Genomic DNA, 18,850 nt, shown 5'->3' with positions numbered 1-18,850 from the left:
AGCTGAACTCATAACTCTTCCAGCGAAGCCAGCCAGGTGCCCCTTCCTGATACTCTGACATTAGAGAGAATCCTTTATTGACCTGGGGCTGCTGTAGCAAATTGCCACAACCTTGGCTTAAGTGAACATGAGTATGTGTGTGGGGGAGCAGATTAAGAAACGACAGAGGGATCCCTGGGTGGTGCAGCGGTTTAGTGCCTGCCTTTGGCCCAGGGCACGATCCTAGAGACCTGGGATCGAATCCCGCGTCAGGCTCCTGGTGCATGGAGCCTGCTTCTCCCTCTGCCTGTGTCTCTGCCTCTCCCTCTCTCTGTGTGACTATCATAAATAAATTAAAAAAAAAGAAACGACAGAGATTAATTTTCTCCTAGTTCAGACACCAGGAGTCTGAAATCAAATCAAAGGCTGCACTCCTTTAGGAGGCTCTAGAGGAGAATCTAGTGCCTTTCCTCTTCTACCTTCTTTTTTTAAAAATTGCAGTAAATAGCACACAATATAAATTTACCATCTTAACCTTTTTTTTTTTTTTCTTTTAAGGAAGCTCCACGATTAGCATGGAGCCCAATGCAGGGCCCAAACTCATGAACCTGAGATCAAGACCTGAGCTAGAATCAGAATAGGATGCTTAAGTGACTGAGCCACCTAGGTGCCCTCCCTTTGCCCATTTTTGAATCAGGTTATTTTGGTTTCTTTTCTGTTGGTGAGTTGTACAAGTTCTTTATATATTTGGTATATTATACCTTTATCTTATATAGAATTTGCATTCATTTTCTGTAGGTTGCCTTTCACTCTGTTGATTGTGTCCTTTGATGCATAAAAGTTTTAAGTTTGATGTAGTCCCATTTGTCTTTTTTTTTTTTAATTGCCTGTGCTTTTGGTATCATATGTAAGAAATTGCTGCCAAGTCCAACATCATGGAGGTTTTCCTTATATATCTTCTAGGGGAAACATAGAGGTTTCCTAGAAGAAACGCATAGTTTCTGGTCTTACATTTTAAGTTAATTATCGTATATAGTGTAAGACACGATTTCTTTTTCTTTTTTTTTTTATTTTTTAAATTTATTTATGATAGTCACACAGAGAGAGAGAGGGGCAGAGACACAGGCAGAGGGAGAAGCAGGCTCCATGCACCGGGAGCCCGACGTGGGATTCGATCCCGGGTCTCCAGGATCACGCCCTGGGCCAAAGGCAGGCGCTAAACCGCTGCACCACCCAGGGATCCCACGATTTCTTTTTCATGTGGATATCCCAGTACCATTCTTTGAAGAGATTGTCCTTTCTCCATTGAATGGTCTCCGCACCCTTGTCCATGATCATTTGACAAAATATGTGAAGGTTTATTTCAGGGCTCTCTATTCTGTTCTACTGATCTATATGTTTATTTTTATGCCAGTACCACATTGTTTTGATTACTTTAGCTTTGTAACATATTTGAGATCAGGACATATTAGTCTTTCAACTTTGTTCTTTTTTTTTTTTTAAAGAGTTTTATTTATGTATTCATGAGAGACACACACAGAGAGACAGAGACATAGGCAGAGGGAGAAGCAGGCTCCTCACAGGGAGCCCAATGTGGTACTTGATCCCAGGACTCCAGGATCACGACCTGAGCCAAAAGGTGGATGCTTAACCACTGAGCCACCTAGGCATGCCTTACTTTTAATTTTTAAAATTATTTTTTGTTTTTCTGATTTTATTAGCAACTGATTGCTCTTTCTCTTTCATTCTCTTTTTTTTTTTAAAGTAGGCTTCATGCCAACGCAGGGCTTAAACTCATGACCCTGAAATCAAGACCTGAGCTCAAGTAAGATACTTAATTGAGTGAGGCACCCAGGCTCCCCATGCAACTAATTTCTTTGTGTTAAGTTTGTATGCTGCAACTTTGCTGAATTCATTTATCACTTTTTAAAAAAGATTTTAGTTATTTATTCATGAGAGATACAGAGAGAGAGAGGCAGAGACATAGGCAGAGAGAGAAGCAGGCTCATTGCAGGGAGCTGGATGTGGGACTCGATCCCAAATCCCGAGATCACACCCTGAGCCAAAGGCAGATGCTCAACCATTGAGCCACCCAGGTGTCCCCATTTATTACTTCTAAAAAGTTGTGTGTGTGTATGTTTAATCTTTAGGGTTTTCTACATATAAGATCATGTAATCTGTGAACAGATAATTTTACCTTTTTTTTTTTAAGATTTATCTATATTATATATATAGAGAGAGCACAAGCAGGAGGGGCAGAGGGGAGGGAGAGAAAATTTCAAGGAGACACTGCTAGAGTGTGGAACCCAATTGGGGTTTGATCCCACGACCCTGAGATCATGACCTGAACTGAAATCAAGAGTCAGACGCTTAACCAACTGTGCCACCATGAGCCCGTTTTACTTTTTATTTTTTTAAAAAAGATTTTATTTATTCGAGAGAGAGAGAGAGAGAGAAAGAGAGAGGCAGAGACATAGGCAGAGAGAGAAGCAGGCTCCATGCAGGGAGCCCGATGAGGGACTCCATCCCGGGACTCCAGGATCACGCCCTGGGCCAAAGTCAGGCACTCAGCCGCTGAACTGCCCAGGTGTCCCTGCCTTTTAAAATTTAGATGCCTTTTATTTCTTTTCCTTGCTTACTTGTTCTGGCTAGGACTTCCAATATTATGTTAAGTAAACGTGGTGAGTGGACATTCATATTCCTGATTTTAGAGGGAAACCTTCCAGTCTTTCACCATTGAGTATGATGAGGGTTGGGGCCTTTGGTGTGTAGAATTAGCTTTCTTCTATTCCTAGTTTTTTTTTTTTTTTTTTGAGTGGTTTTTTTATCATGAAAGGGAATTGAATTTTGATGATGCTTTTCTTGCATCTGTTGAAGTGATTATGTGACTTTTGTCCTTTATTTTGTTAATTTAGTATATTATATTGATTGAGTTCCTATGTCAAACCATCCTTGCATTCCAGGAATAAATTCTGCTTGGTCTTGGTGAATGATCCTTTTAATGTATTATTATATTCAGTTTGGTAGTATTTTGTTGAGGATTGTTGTATCATTATTCATTAGAGATATTAGTGTTTCCCCTGAAAAGTCAATCAGTAAATCAGTTAAAATTACCAGCTATTTTGAGACATAATTGACAAATAAAAATTATATATATTTGAATCATACAATGTGATGTTTTCATATACATATATAATGAAATGATCACTGCAATCGAGCTAGTTAACATTTGCCTCACTGATAGGCTTACTTTGTGTGTATGTGTGTGGTAAGAACACTTTAAGGTCTACTCTCAGTGGGGTGCCTGGGTGGCTCAGTGGGTGAGTGTCTGCCTTCGGCTCAGGGCGTGATCTTGGGATCCAGGATTGAGTCCCATGTCGGGCTCCCTCCAGGGAGCCTGTTTCTCCCTCTTCCTGTATCTCTGCCTCTTTCTCTGTGTCTCTCATGGATAAATAGATAAAATCTTAAAAAAAAAAGGTCTACTCTTAGCAAATTTTGAGTATACAATACAGTATTATTTATTATATGTGCCATGCCGTACATTACATCTTCAGAACTTGTTTATCTGGGTAACTGAAACTTTGTACCCTTTGGCCAACATTTCTTTGTTTTCCCCAAACCCCAGCCCCTGGCAACCACCACTCTACTCTTTGCTTCTATGAAGTTGACTTTTTTAGATTCCACATATAAGTGATATCATGGAATATTTGTCTCTGTGTGTCCGGCTTATTTTATTTAGCATAATGTCCTCCAGATTCTTCCACGTTGTCGCAAATGATAGGATTTCCTTGTTGGCACATAATTATTCATAGTAGTTAATTATGATCCTTTGTATTTCTATGGTAGTGGTAATGTCTCCTGTTTGATTTCTTTTTTTTTTTTTTCCTGTTTGATTTCTAATTTTATTTATCTGAGTCCTCTCTCTTGTTTTCTTAGCTAATCTAGTTAAGGTTTGTCAATATTGTTTATCTTTTCAGAAAACCAACTTTTAGTTTTGTTGATCTTTCTTTTTTTAAAAAAATTATCTGAGAGAGAGAAAGTGGGGAGGGTGGGGAAGGAGCAGAGGAGAGGGACAAGCAGACTCCCTGTTGAGCTTGGAGCTCAAGCCTAGGACCCCAAGATCATGACCTGGGCTAAAAAAAGAGTCAGATGCTTAGCTGGCTGAGCCACCTAGGCGGTTTGTTGAACTAATTTTGTTCATGTATTATTTTCCTGATTTTGTTTAGTTGCTTATTGGTGTTCTCTTACAGCTCACTGAGCTTCTTTCTTTTCTTTCTTTCTTTCTTTCTTTCTTTCTTTCTTTCTTTCTTTCTTTCTTTCTTCTTTCTTTCTTTCTTTCTTTCTTTCTTTCTTTCTTTCTTTTTCTGAGCTTCTTTAAGACAATTATTTTGCATTCTCTGTCAAGTAATTCATGGCTCTACATTTCTTTAGAGTTGGTTACTGGAGCTTTATTAGTTTCCTTTGGTGGTGTTGTGTTTACCTAATTCTTCATGATCTGTGTAGCCTTAACATGGGTGTCTCAGCACTGAAGGATCAGATGCCCCTTCCAGTCTTTACAGACTCATTTTAATAACAATAGACCTTTCCCTTCCAGTTCCCTGGATTTATGGGTCTGTCTCTGGGGTTGTGTTATAGTGGGGGAGCAGCTGGATCTCATTTGTTGGGCCCATGGTGGGGTCTGCAGTTGTCAGGGCATGGATGGGTGTGGCTTCTGTTGTGATATTGGGCTGGTCCTTGGGTGGGCAAGACTGTTTCCAGGCCATGGTACCGTGGGGCTGCAGCCAAGTCATGAAATTGTCCCTATAGTCAGGTCCAAGGCCAGCAGGCCTGTTACTGGGGGCTGGATGGGCATTACCCCTCCTGGATCCCTTGGTGGAGGGGCTGGTGCCAGGGTCATGGAGAAGCAGGGTGGTGCCAAGCCCATAGCTACTGCTCTGCAGCTGGGACCACAGCTGATAGGCCTGCCACTAGCTTGTGAATCTACCTTACAGAACTGGTCATTGTGTGGGGCACTTGGGTGGTTCAGTTGGTTGAGCATCCAACTCTTGGTTTTGGCTCAGGTGATGATCTCATGGGTCATGACATGGAGCCCTGCATTGGGCTCTGCCCTCAGCGGGGAGTCTGCTTGAAGTTTCCCTCCCCCCACACCCTCTCTCTTTCTCTCTCTCTGTCTTAAGTAAATAAGTCTTTTTAAAAAATGGGCATTCTGGGTCATGGGCTCCACTAAGGTTTCACCTCCTACCAGCTCCCACAAGGGCAGTTTGGTCTCTGAATGTGAATGGCTGCCAAATACACGTCTCTGTGGGGGTGTGGATGAGGCTGTGTTCTGCATCTTTGTGTGTGTGTGTGTGTGTGTGTGTGTGTGTGTGTGTGTATGTTCTGCATCTTGCTGATGTCCCTTCTTTGTAGTTTTCTCTTCTTGTGTTTTTGTCTGGTGTTTGTATCAGTGGCCTCTTAGAATAAACTTGGAAATATTCCCTCCTCCTCCATTTTTTTTTTTTTTTTTTTTTTTTTTTGTGAGGGGTGTGTGGGGGGAGACTTTCTGGAGGATAGGTGTTAATTCTTTAAATGTTTGGTAGAATTGACCAGTGAAGCCATCTGGTCCTGGGCTTTTTCTTTGTTGGGAGAACTTTTTTTTAATTTTTTAGATTTTTAAATTTTTATTTTCTTAAAGATTTTATTTATTTATTCATGAGAGACATACAGAGAGGCAGAGACACAGGCAGAGGGAGAGGCAGGCTCCCTGTAGGGAGCCTGATGTAGGCCTCAATCCCAGGACCCCAGGATCATGCCCTGGGCCGAAGGCAGAGGCTCCACTACTGAGCCACCCCACTGGCACCCCTGCTGGGAGAATTTTGATTATTGATTCAATCTCCTTGTTACTCATCTTCTCAGGTTTTCTCTTTCTTCGTGAGTGATTCAGTCTTGCTCAGTTGTGTGTTTCTAGGAATTTATCCATTTCTTCTGGGTTGTCCCAGTTTGTTGGCATAGTTTGTCCAGATTGTTATAAGGATACTTGTGATGGCATTTAGTGCCCACCAGGATAATCTCCCCATCTTCTGATCCTTAACTGAATCATATCTGCAAAGACTCTTTTCCCATATAAGGTAAGCGTTAGGGGCTGAATTGTATCTCTGCAAAATTCATATGTGGAAGTCTTCAGTCTCCAATACCTCAGAATGTGACTGTGTTTGGAGATAGAGCCTTTAAAGAGGCAATTAGGTTAAAATGAGGTCATCAGAGTGGGCTCCGACCCAATCTGACTGGTGTCCTTATAAGAAGAGATTAGGAACAGATTGGCACCGAGTAAAGACAGCGTGAAGACAGAGGGGAAAGAAGAAGCCAAGGAATGGGGTCTCAGAAGTAACCAACCCTGCCAACACCTTGCTCTTGGACTTCTGGGCTCCAGAACTGTGAGAAAATAAATTCTGTCGTTTAAGTCCCCCTCTCCCCCCAGAATGTGGTACTTGGCTATGGCAGCCTGAGCAGACTATAATGCAGCAATATTTACAAGTTTCCAGGGCTTGGGACCTGGATATCTTTGGGGCCATTATCAGCCTAACACATTCACTTACCATCTTTCTACCAGAGTGGCTAACGAATGAAAGCAGGGAGTTTATGTATTGTGTTCTTCAAGCTGTGTTTATCCTCAGGGAATGTATGTCCTGGTGTGGGGAGTCAGATAATGAGCAAAGAAGTGCAATATCCTATGTCACAGGGTGACGGGTGCTCTGGAGAAAGAGCAGGCAGGGACAGGTGAGGGAGGAGGGGACAGCTTGTAATTTTAGACAGGGACACTGAGAAGGTGACATTGGAGTCACTGAAGGAGGCAAGGGAGCCAAGCCCGTTGATAGCAGAGGGAAGAATGCTCTGGGCAGGGAAATCAGCAAACCTTGAGGCCCGCGGTGGGGTGGCCTGCTCCCTGCAAGGATAAGGCATTCAGTGCAGGGCCTGGCAGAGGGCAGGTAGCAGGAGATGTGGTCAGAACAGCTGGTACGACTCAGGTAGGGGCTTCCAGGCCATCAAAAGGCCTCTCTGGGGCACCCGGGTGGCTCAGTGGTTGAGCATCTGCCTTTGGCTCAGGTCGTGATCCCAGGTTCTGGGATCAAGTCCCGCATCAGGCTCCTCGAAAGGAACCTGCTTCTCCTTCTGCCTGTGTCTCTGCCTCTCTCTGTGTGTCTCTCATGAATAAATAAATAAAATGTTTTTAAAAATTAAAAAGGGCCTCTCTGGCTTTGGCCCTGAGGTAGATGGGAGCAGTGGTGGGGTTTTGAGCAGGTGCATGACTTGACTTAGGTTTTATTTTTATTTATTTTTTTAAAAGATTTTATTTATTTATTTATGAGAGACAGATTGAGGCAGAGACGTAGGCAGAGACAGAAACAGGCTCCTCGCAGGGAGCCCAATGCAGGACTTGATCCCAGGCAGTCCTCTGAGATCACAAACTGAACCAAAGGCAGACACTCAACCACTGAGCCACTCAGGTGTCCCGCTTGACTTAGATTTTATTTTTTATTTTTTTTATTAAAGATTTTATTTATTTATTCATGAGAGACACAAAGGGAGAGGCAGAGACATAGGGAGAAGCAGGCTTCATGCAGGCAGGGAGCCTGACACAGGACTTGATCCCCAGACTCCAGGATCACACCCTGGGCTGAAGGTGGCGCTAAACCGCTGAGCCACCCAGGCTGCCCCTTGACTTAGCTTTTAAAAGGATTATTTTGGCTACTGTGTGGTGAGGAGGCTAAAGGGGAACCTGGGGGCTAATTGGGGAGCTCAGTGAAGAAGCTATGTTGGGTAATTGGGCAAGAGCTCCTCGCGGACCAAGGTACCCAGCCCTGGAGGTTGTGAGAAGCGGCTGGACTCTGGGTGTCTCCTGGAGGTAGTGCTGTGGGCTTTGCTGGGGAATCCTCACATGGCTCTGAAGCTACTGGCCTGACTCCCAGAGAGCCACCAGAGCTGCTGCCCACCGAGACAGGCAAGGCGGGAAGGGAGTGGGTTTTGGAAGGAGGGAGGACCATGCTACATGGGGATGTCCATGAGACTTTCAGGGGGAAGTGGTAAAGTTGGATGTGTTTGCGCTCAGTGGTTGAGCATCTGCCTTCAGCTCAGGGTGTGATCCCGGGGTCCTGGGATCGAATCCCACATCGAGCTCCCTGCATGGAGCCTGCCTCTCCCTCTGCCTGTGTCTCTGCCTCTCTTTCCGTGTCTCTCATGAATAAATAAATAAAATCTTAAGAAAAAAAAGTTGAGTGTGTTGGTCCAGAGCTCCAGAGAGAGTTCTACACTGAAGGTGTCCATTTGGGAGTCGCCGAGGCAGAGGTGGCATCTAAAGCCAAGAACTATGAGCAACCAGAACAGGGAGGCCCCAGGGCTGACTGCTGGCACTGGCAACTTTCAGAGGCAGGAGTGCGGAGAGGGGTCCAGTGAGGGATACTTTGGTTAAATGAATGAATGAGAGTCTCCTTTGTCACTACCCTTGGGCAAGCTGTGTCACCCCTCATGGACTGTCACAGCGGGGTCCCCTTGTGGGTCTCCATGAACCTGCCCCTCCCCCCTTTCTCCTCTTGATCCCCTACCTCTGGGTGCTCCATCTGTCCCGACCCTCCTCCCCGTTCTTCCTGGTACATTGCTTTTTTTTTTGGTACATTGCTTTTTGCCATCTATCTGGGATAGCCTCCCAGAGTGTCACCCCACCTGATTCTCTTTCCATCTCAGCTGCTCCTGGCACTGAGAGGGTTCTTGTGGGCAAACACACAGATACCCACACTCCTGGCAAACAGCTCCCTCACCACCCTTCTGTCCTGGGGGGTATGCCTCCAGCCGTGGGGTCGGCTCTCAGGAGGACGGGTGCAGGCATGAGACCATGTGGGGCCCTGGAAGTGGAATTGGTGGTTTGGGGAGAGGATTCCAGAATCTGGCACCCAGGGAGAGGTCTAAAGGGGAGTTGTGGGCTCCAGGTGGGCGTGTGCCCAGGCCCCGTGGATTTCTGGCCCCACAGAGTGGGGAATGGTCCTGGGGATGGAGGTCTCTGGGGCTCCCAGTGCCACCTGTAGAATCTCATTTGTTATATTTTATCAAGAAGTGAAGCTGTGCTGTGTGGGTGAATGGTTCTTCCTTTGGGGGTAGGGGATGTTTCCGAGGGAAGCACGCCTTCTGCTTTTCTTAGATGGGCCTGTCTCTCCCCTCTCTGAATGGCTGTTCAACAAGGCCAAGGGTTTGGTCTGGACAGAAGGGTCATTTTGCTTCCTCCACCGCTTCAGCTCTACCCTCAGCATCTGGAGGCCACCCCCAGGCCTGGGGAAGGTGTGGCTGGGTGGGTGAGCCCCCTCCTCCAGGGAGATCCCCATGGGTGGTTGTGGGTAGGGGGCTGGTTGGCCCCAGCTTCCCCTGCAGAAGGGCTTTCATTGTTGAGGAGTGAACAAAACTTGAAGAAGGTTGATATACCCGGGAGCGAGCCAAACCAGAATCAGGAGCGGCAGGTGATTTTGGTAAGTAGCTGCCCCTAAATGTACCTTGAAGAGTGCAAGTTCCTGTTTCTGCCCTGGGGCGGATGGGAGAGTATAAAGGAGGTCACGACACAGTTTCCTTCAAAAGGTTTTCATTTATTAGTCTTTTCTCAAGCCATTGATTCTCTGTTCATGTTCAAAAGAAAAAAAAGTGTGTGTTTCATCCAGAGTTACACCAAAGTGATGAAGCTGAGTTTTCTACTGGGGAATATAGCTCCCCAGATCAGAAAAAAAATTTTTTTTCTTTTCAATTAATCACGAAAACAAAACCAAGAGAACATCCACAATCCAAAATAATCCCCAAATATCCAGGACAAAAAATAAAATATTTATTGATCTATCACAGCGAGACACAAAGAGATGGGCGGGGCAGGGGTGGGAGATGCTCTGAAGTTCAGTGGTTCCAGGGAGGGATGGGGGATACAGTACTGCATGGGGGGGACCCAGGTTGGGGAGGAGATTCCTGCCACCCCAGCTAGCATAGCTCCTCACACCCTGGGTGCTCAGGCCCCATCGTAGGGGTGTGTGGGGGGGGTTGGAGGCAGGGTACAGGCCGCCAGGACAGGGTAACCAGGTTGATGGTAGGGGGCACCCAGCCAGCTAGTGGTGCTGGGTGGTCAACTGGGGACAAGGAGGGATGGACGGATGGACAGATGGATGGATGAATTCCACAAGAGCAAGAGGGCTGTTCCCAATGGGGGTCTTCCAATCCGAAGGTGTCCCCAGAAGTGGGGAAGAGGTGGCGGGCAAGGGGGCTCAGAGATGGTATGACCGAATCCAGCTTGAGGCTTTTGGTGCTTAGGTACCAACTGGACCGCAGCCAGGGTTGGGGGATGGGTTCTGGTGGGCAGGGGGAGATGGGACTGCCCAGGGAGTGTCCGCACCATCTTCAGAGGAGCCCCAGGGAGGGGGTTCCCGGGGCTGCCCTTCCCTCCTCCCTCCCCCAGGAAGATGAGAGCACCAGCACGTAGCACCAAGTTCCCCTGGAGATGGAGAGTGTGTGGAGGGGGAGCTCCTGGGTGGGAAGGGGGTGGGGGCAGGTGGCTAAGCCCACCTACCCCCCGGCCTCTGAAGTAGGGGGTTTCCTGGGGCCCACTTGGCCACCACTCTTGTTTCCTTGCTTTGTGGATTTCCAAGGCCACCCAGCCTGGCCTGTCCCTCCCGGGGTGGGGACTGGGGGGGGGGGGCGCGTAGGGGTAGGGATCACAAGGGGTTTACATTCTCCACCAAGCAGTAGCACCAACGTTGATGAGGTCGTGAGTCAGGGGTCCTGGGAAGCTCACTTTCTCTTCCGGCCACAGGATTTCCCCAGGCAGGCCCCACCTGGCCAGGAGGAGGCACACATGACCGTCGGACCCCTCCGGGGTACTGCCCAAGCCCCTGTCCACATAGTCTCATACCCCCATCACCACAATGGAGAACAGAGGCTCCAAAGCCATGAGAGGTCTGGCCACAGCCTCCCGCCAAACTCTGAGCCACTTGCCTTAACTCCTACTTGGCAGGTGGGAGGGAGCTGGGCCTGCAGGATGGTGGTCTAATCAACGCTCAGAGAGGGGAAGGGGCCTGACCTGGACAATGTCTGTATATTCTGAGCACACTGTGTTTGGGAAGCCTTCAGCAAGCAGCTCTGAACACACTAACTGGCCTCGTTTTAAGCCATCAAGGCACCCCTGTCTGGAAGGAGGGCCTGGTGTAGTTTCTACCTCTGCTGGAGCTCAACGTGGCTCCATACCGCCACCTGGTGGCAGCGAGCAGCCGAGTGGGGCAGGAGGACAGGCTTTTCTGTGAAACTCATCTAGGCCTGGATGTTTGGAAAGCAGTGGCATCTATCAGGCCCGGGGCATCAGGTGGTGCCTGATTGAGATCTGGGTACCCCGGACAGGGTCAGGCTGGTCTTGCCTCTGCCTCTCCCTGTCCTGGCCCCAGCTGCCCCCTCTGTGTGGTGGGAAGCAGGTGGGGACAGGCTGAGTAGACACAGGAACGGGCCTGTGTTCTTCGGGTCTCCTTTGGGCACTGTTGGGAGGGGCCTTGGGAAGCGGTGACCATTAGCTGCCCCCCACATTCCCAGAGGGACGTCTGCATCTTTGAGCAGGTGGTGCACCTTGGGTCCCCCATCCATCCCTCAGATTCCCTGACTCTAGGGTCTGTTGTCCTGTTTATCCTCTCTCTCCTCTGTTCCTCTGAGCTCCTCCCTTCTCTTTCTCTTGGCTCCTCCTGGTGGGGCTGGGGGTGTGGGTGGGCAGCAGCGAGGGAGGAACTGCCCAGCCTGGCCTGGGGCGAGCCTGGAGGGTCCCAGGCCCATTCTTAGCTCTGAGTGTCTGGGTCCGAGCTAGATGCAGGGATGGGAGTGACGAGTCCAGCTCCCTGCAACCTCCCCACTCCCTCCCTGCCTTGTCTAGCCCAAACCCGCTGTCCCCCTCCCAGGCTGATGGACCCCAGTCCTCTGCCTCTCCCCCGCCCTACCCTCTCCCAGGGGTGGAATCTCTACTCACCTTGGTATCCCAGGGCTCCCAGGGCCCCTCCATAGGGCTTGGGAGGTTTACCTGTGGAGGGAAGGGTGAGAGTTGGGGATGGGGGCAGGCTTTGCCGCCTTGCCCAGAACCCCTGCCATGAACCAGGCCTCTGGTCTGTCGCAGAAGATTCTGAAGACCTTCCTGCCCCTCCCGCCTGGGCTTCGGGTCTCCCCCCAGCCTGACCCCTGCTGTACTCCCTACAGAGGGTCTCCTGCCTGTGGAAGGCTGAGCAGCTAGGAGGGTGCCCCCTGGCCATGCAGACCGCCCCAACCTAACATGCCCTGGGCTCTGACCTCCCTGACCACTTGCTTGAACGGATTTTATTCTCCCCTTACATGTGGTCATCAGGCTCTCCAGTTACCCCAGACACCAGCGCTGGCCCAGGGCTCTCCATCTCCTGGTGTCCCGTTCCATGCCAAGCTGGGAGCTCCAGGAAAGGGGTCCTTGCCCTCATCCCTACACCCCATGGCTGAATTTTCTTGGCATTGGAGGGCCAGCCCAGGGCCGTGGCCACAGTCACCACTGCCACGGTAGCACCCTACCCCCACTCCATGAAAGTAGCTCAGGGCCCCAACTCACCACCAATTCCCAGGCCCCCGGCTCCACCACCTGCAGGACAGGGAGAGGGGCCATGAGTGAGTCCACTTCTGGGGAGCCCGCCAAACCCCACCCTGGGCAGCCAAGTTCTGGGCCTGGGTGTTGGGAGCCCTGGACTCTGCCTCACTCATCGTGTGACCTTGGGCAAGTCCCTGGCACTGCCTGAGCCTCAGTCTGCCTCATGTGGAACATGGTGCTTTGGACAAGCTGATGCTCCCAGGCCTTGCAAGGGAGGGAGAGGAGAATGAGGGAGGCCCAGCTTCGTGTAGGGAGGTCATAGGTCTGCCCTGGGTCCTGGCTCTGCCCTTCCAAGCAGATTAAGCAGCAGAGATGGCAGGATGGGGCTAGAGGGCTAGGTGGGGGGGCCGAGGGACAGGGAGCCTGGGTGTACCTGGGTAAATAGGAGACAGTCCGAAGCCAGGTCTTGCTGCAACTCCTGTGGGAGGGGTTCAGGGTTGGCGTGGGGCAAGCCCTGCCGCAGCCTCATCACCTACTGCCTCTACCCCCGGGACCACCTCACCTCCTCCCTGCTGTGCACCCCTCGCTGGCAAGAGTAGCTTTCCTTACAAACCTCGTCTCCACCTGGCATCCCTGCAGGGGGCCTCATACCCCCAGCCCGTCGGCCTGGTCTGTTGCCCATGGTGTACCCCCTGGCCCTGAGGCCTGCCACTTTGCCCAGGATGTTCCCTTTCTTGGACTGTCCCTTGCACTCTCTCTCTCATGTCTGTGTGCTAGATGCAGCTCCAGGAATTCCCCTGGCTGGCCAGAGAGGCCTCGTCTAGACCTAAGCGGAGCTGGGCATCTCACAGAGACATGGTCCCTACCTCCAACTTGGAATGGCCTGGTGGCTCCCAGGACACCACCAAGGCCAGTGGCACCTGAGAAGAGGGTGGGCAGGGGTTAGGACGAGGCACAGCTGAAGGGGCCCTGAGCAGCCCCTCTGGGTTCTGGGGCCAGGGGTACCTTGGGCAGGCCTTCAAGGGCAATGGGAGCCAGGTGGAGGTCTGAGCTGGGCCGGGGATGGGGCAAGGTGGTGGGGGCAGAAGCAGCCTGACATCTGGGCAGCAGGAGGGCAGGAAGGAGTGACTCACCATATTTGGCTGCTTTAGCAGCTGCAGCTGGGGACACACCTGGGGAGATGTAGGGCACAAGAGTCAGGCGTAGCACCCCACAGGCCTGTCCCCTCCTGGCCTGCCCACCTGCTCATTACCTGCCACCATCCTCTGGCCACCCTCCCTCATCCATCCAGCTTCCCAAAAGTCTTTAGGAAGCTCTTCCTGCCTGTCCAGTCTGGAGCACACAGGATGAGACTCAGGACGGTATAGGTAGGGGGACACAGGGATGACCCACGAAGGAGTGACATGTCAACATGAGCCCCCCCAACCTGCGCCCTCAGTGGCTGAGAATTTGGGGGGAAAAATTTCCCTTCCAACTTTCCTTTTCCTCTTTGGGCAATGGGCACAACCATCCTCATCCTGATGAATTCTCACTTAAGGTGGGCGGGGAGGCTGACAGAGGAGAGTGAGAGGAGGGGGCCCTAGCTTGCGTTTGCAGAAGGTCCTCCAAATGCTGCAGGCCAGCTTGGGGCTGGTGTGGCAGGTTGGGAAGGAAAGTCAGTCTCTCTCTCTCTCTCTCTCATACACACATGCCCCCTTTACCCTCTGATTCCGGAGCAGACCCTCACCTCCGAAGCCCCCAACCCCTGGGATGGCTCCCCCGGCTCCGAGCCCCCCGGCTCCCAGGGCTCCGGCTCCCCCGAGGCCTGTGGAGAAGCTGTGTGTTAAACTCCTGCTGGTGGGAATGGCAGGTCTATCTGCAGATGGTGGGGTTCTCATCGCAGGACCCTGGTAGAGCCTGAGCTCCCAGGGCCTCGCAGGGTGTAGTGGTGCCAGGGTGTGGGCTGGGCCCCAGGGAGACTGCTCCTCAGGGCCCCGTGCATGGTCAGAGGCCTCCCCACACCAAGCCCCAGGGGCCAGCCAGTGCTCACCAAATTGGGCAGCTTTGGCAGCAGCTTTGGCAGCAGCAGCTGAGGCCGCAGGTCCGGCTCCTGGGGACACAGAAGGAATCAGGGGGAGGGACTCTCCACTGGCCAGTCTTCCTCCCTGCCCAACCTGTCCTGGGCTTCTGACTCACCTGCCACACCACCTGGGACACCTGCTCCACCAAGAGCCCCGACCCCTCCTGCTCCTGTGGAGAGAAGGTAAGAGTCAGTACCCCAATTTTTTCAGGGATGCTAGCTAAGCAGACATGTGGACAAAGCCATGTGACCCAGCGGAAGGAGCACTCGGCCAGGCACCTGGGTCTGAGACCTGGCTCTGTCCTGACCAATGGGGCAAGTCTTGAGTCTTGGCCTGCCCATTTCTTCTCCTTCCCAGGCAGCTAGCACTGAGAGCCACCAGTGCCTTCAGTGGTGGCTACGAGCTGCCGGGGGTAGAAGAGCACTGTCAGGTTCTGACAGCCCCGTGTTCAAATTCTGCTTTCTCCACTCATTATAGCTGTCGCCTCTTGGAGTCCCAGAGCTCCATCTCCCTAACAGGGGTGATGATCCGTACCCTGCTTCCACTATCAGTGTTTGGGAGGGTGAAGGGACACACTCCTGTGCACGAACTCTGAGTTCTGAACCACTACTCGGTGCGGAGCTGCTGGGTATGGCCACAGTTCACACGTCACCCTTCTCTGTGCTTCGAATGTTGTAACCTGCTTATTATTCATCACAGCAGGGAAGGGAGGGACCACTGTCACCCCCATTTTGCAGATGAGAATATTGAAGCACAGCAGAGGTGTCCTCAAGTTTCCACAGCAAGACCTGGCTCGGGAGCCAGCGCCCTCAACTGCTTTGTTTCCCGGGCAACATCTGTTAGACTCAGGCGGCCGGCAGCCGGCCAGACACAGAAGAGGGGCCTGTGGGTCACCAGGCCCGCGGGGGGTGGGGGACGGAGGAAGCCGGGATTTTCCGCGGTGGAAACTGGCCCCAAGTGGACGGGCCAGGGCTGGTTGGCGGCTCCCTGGCAGGGGCCCTGGTCCGGCTCCTAGGAGGCCAGGAATGTGGGGGCCACAGACAGTGTGGGGCTGCCAGGTGGGGCTGCCAGGGCACCACGCGGAGGGACAGACAGGCCTGCCACGTCCTCCAGGCTCGTGGCAGGCGCAGTCATGCTGACAGCAAGGCGGGCGGGAGGCTGGGGGCCTGGACCAGGTGTTCCGGCACTGCTGGCAAGGAGGAAGGAGCTGCCCTGCAGATGGCAGGCCTGGCCCCTGGCCTTGGGTCCCACGCAACTGTCAGGGCCAGAAGGGCCTTAGGGACTACAGTCCTCATCAGGGAACTGCCACCAGTGGGGCTGGAAATGTGAGGGACGTTTTGAGTCATCCTGGAGCTGGAGGCACGATAGGCATTCAGCAGGCCGGAGCCAGGCCTGCTAAACCATCATTAATGTGCCCTAGAAACTGCCTTTTTCCATCCTGACCCTCCCAGCCCGTGCTGCAGGCTCTCGGCACTGGGCCCCGGCGCATGGATGGGAGATGGGTGACCAGGTGTTATCAGGGCTTGGGACCGGAGTGGGCGGTGTGTGGGGTCCACTCACCATATTTGGCTGCTTTTGCTGCAGCCAGGGTTCCAGGTACTGGGGAAGAGAGAAAAAGGAGAAGGGGGCTGGTCAGCAGCTGAGCTCTGTGCCCAGGAGTTCTGCCTCCTCCAGGGAGCCCTCCCTGACTTCCTCAGCCTTCACTGGTCCTCTCAAAGCTCTGAAACCATGGCTTTCCAGCTGGCACTCACTGCGCCTCTGCTCTGGGCACAGAGTTCCAGGATCTAACCGTGCTGCTGCCAATTGGGTCTGGGGCTGCATGAAGGCTGAGCTGCACCTCCTTCCAACTGCCCCCCCATCTCCTCGTGCACAGTGTGGTCCTGGGGGCCTGTGGGTCCTAGTGGCCCTTTTGTCATCGTGCACTGACAAGGGGAGTGCACTGGCCCACTCAGGTCTGCTGACCTCAGCAGCCTCCACCCTCCTTTCCTGGGAGTGGGCTACTCAGTTTGGAACTCTGTTTCTCCTCTCCTGAGCAGGCAGGTACTCTGAAATCTAGCAGCCTGGGGCTCCCTTTGCCTGGCCTGCCCCCCCATCTGTTACCCCAGTCATCTCTGACTGCTTGGGGGCTCACTGCGAGCTCCTGAGTAAGGCTGCTGGGGATGTGCCGGCAGGAAAAGAGGTCTCCCTCCTCTGAGCTAGGGGGCAGTTTCTGCCCAGGCCCTAGAGGTCGCCTCACCTGCACCTGCCCCAAAGCCAGGAACGCCAGCACCAACTCCAAAGCCAGGAATGCCAGCACCAACTCCAAAGCCAGGAACGCCAGCACCGACTCCAAATCCAGGGACGCCAGCAGGAAGCCCAGCTGCAGCCCCTGGGGAAGGTGGGCAGTGGTGGGGCGGCGGCGGGCAGGGAGCATGCACCCACAAGGGTGCCCTGCCCAGGGAGCTGAGTCAGGCCCAAGGGCAGGGGGCCCAAACCCACGCAGGGGCCTTCTCCCGTTACACCTGCCCTCTCTATACAGCCATCAAGAATGATCTTCCTAAGTCTCCCACGGACCGTCAAGTCCAGACCCTCCCAGGCTGGCACTCAGGGCTGCACAGGGACCATGGACACCATCCTCCTTCATGCCCAGTCTGTGCTGCCGACCCCCCTGGCAGCCGCTCTGGGATCTAATGAGGCTGCATAGCATGGCGGTGGGGGTGCAGCTCAGGGTCCCTCTGGGCCAGCTCTGGGCTCACGGGCCGAGGAGAAATGGGTGGCAGGGCACTCACGGTACTGTGCTTTGGCGGCCGCTTTAGCAGCGGCTTTGGCAGCAGCTGGGGTCCCCACTCCTGCAGGGAGAGGGAGGGGGTTCAGGGACAGCACCCAGGGAGGACTCAGAGGCCCCTGAGGCCCACTTACACGGGCAGCTCACCTGTAACACCACCGGGGCCGATGCCAATGCCGGGACCAATGCCGGGACCGACACCGGGACCGATGCCGGGACCAACACCAGGACCGACACCTGGACCCACGCCGACACCGGGACCTAACCCTGCAAGAGCGAGAAGAGCTCATTGTTAGCCCAGTCTTGACCAAGGACAGAAGCTGATGGGAAGAGCAGAGGGCTGGGAGTCAAGAGCCTTGGGATCATGTCCCAGCCTGGACACAGACTTGCTGTGTGATGTTGGACAAGTTACTTTCCCTCGATGAGGCTCAGCTTCCTCATCCCTACAATGAAGCATGTGTAGGGCCCTTTTTTAAAAATATTTTTAAGATTTTATTTATTTATTCATGAGAGACACAGAGACAGAGAGAGAGGCAGAGACACAGGCAGAGGGAGAAGCAGGCTCCCTGCGGGGAACCCAATGAGGAACTCGATCCCAGAACCCTGGGATCATGCCCTGAGCCGAAGGCAAATGCTCAACTGCTGAGCCACCCAGGTGCCCCAGGATCAGGAGCTCTTAACTTTTGGAAGACAAGGAGCCCCTTTGAGGCTTCTGAGGGTGACAGAGGCAGCTGTACTGTAAAGGGAGCTTGGCAAGACAAGGAGACCTGGGCTCAAAGCTCAGCTCAGTGGCCGTTGAGCTCAGCAAATGTGGGCATGTTACTCAAGCTCTTAGAATCTCAGTTTCCACATCTGTAAAATGGGAATAATAATACCAACTCCATAAAGTTGGTGTAAGGATTACCCCCACAAATAGTGGCTTGGCAAAAAGGGGTCATTTGCCATATGCGAGTTTGGGAGTCAGCAGACCTGAAGTCAAGATGTTCTCTGGCCTAGACAGTAAATTTTGTGATCTGAACCTTGATGTCTGAGAGTCCCTAAGGCCAAGGCAGAGGGGACCCCTCCTCCCACCACTGGCCCAGAGCCTGGTGTACAGTTGGAATCTAAATGGGGCTGCTGTGGTTTGCCATGTTCAGGAAGGTGTGAATGCCTGGGCCTGCCAGGGGGGACTTCAGATGTAGCAAGAGACAGACAGCTTCATCAGGGTGCAAGAAGTAGTACTGTAGCTCTCAGAGCAGAGGAGTCCGGTGAGCCCAGCTGTAGTCCAGAGGGGGGACAGGCCCCGGCTTGGGCTGGGCTGGATTTGGAGGCAACAAGGGCTTTGGGAAGGCTGAAGAGCCAGGTCTGGAGGGCTCACCAAGGGCCATTCTCACTTTGCTGTCCTGATCAGAACTTTACCTACACCTCTAAATGTGGTTGGATAGGCCGAAGGTGGTGAGAAAGCCCAGAATGTGACAGCTCCAGGGGGCT

The 18,850-nt window shown here is 52.4% G+C and overlaps 1 protein-coding gene across 5 annotated transcripts in view; it reads right to left on the bottom strand.

Annotated features, from left to right (window-relative positions):
* Positions 1-9,563: 9,563 nt before the first annotated feature.
* Positions 9,564-18,850, bottom strand: part of ELN (elastin) — a 32,094-nt gene continuing 22,807 nt past the window's right edge. For 4 of the 5 annotated variants that reach the window (XM_072837480.1, XM_072837478.1, XM_072837476.1 and 1 more), the window contains 12 exons: positions 17,528-17,647; positions 17,385-17,444; positions 16,853-16,984; positions 16,177-16,215; positions 14,732-14,785; positions 14,586-14,645; positions 14,283-14,360; positions 13,690-13,728; positions 12,990-13,034; positions 12,581-12,610; positions 11,981-12,031; positions 9,564-10,811 (listed from right to left, as the gene is read on the bottom strand). In XM_072837480.1, the coding sequence (XP_072693581.1) occupies positions 10,768-10,811; positions 11,981-12,031; positions 12,581-12,610; positions 12,990-13,034; positions 13,690-13,728; positions 14,283-14,360; positions 14,586-14,645; positions 14,732-14,785; positions 16,177-16,215; positions 16,853-16,984; positions 17,385-17,444; positions 17,528-17,647 (752 nt within the window). In that variant the 3' untranslated portion in view covers positions 9,564-10,767. The remainder of the gene's footprint in view (positions 10,812-11,980; positions 12,032-12,580; positions 12,611-12,989; positions 13,035-13,689; positions 13,729-14,282; positions 14,361-14,585; positions 14,646-14,731; positions 14,786-16,176; positions 16,216-16,852; positions 16,985-17,384; positions 17,445-17,527; positions 17,648-18,850) is intronic. The other variant, XM_072837479.1, reaches the window with a different exon arrangement.

The sequence above is a fragment of the Canis lupus genome, chromosome 8, assembly GCF_048164855.1.
Source record: "Canis lupus baileyi chromosome 8, mCanLup2.hap1, whole genome shotgun sequence".
NCBI lineage: Eukaryota > Metazoa > Chordata > Mammalia > Carnivora > Canidae > Canis > Canis lupus.
Note: the sequence above shows the minus strand (reverse complement) of the source record. Positions and strands in the feature narration are given on the sequence as shown.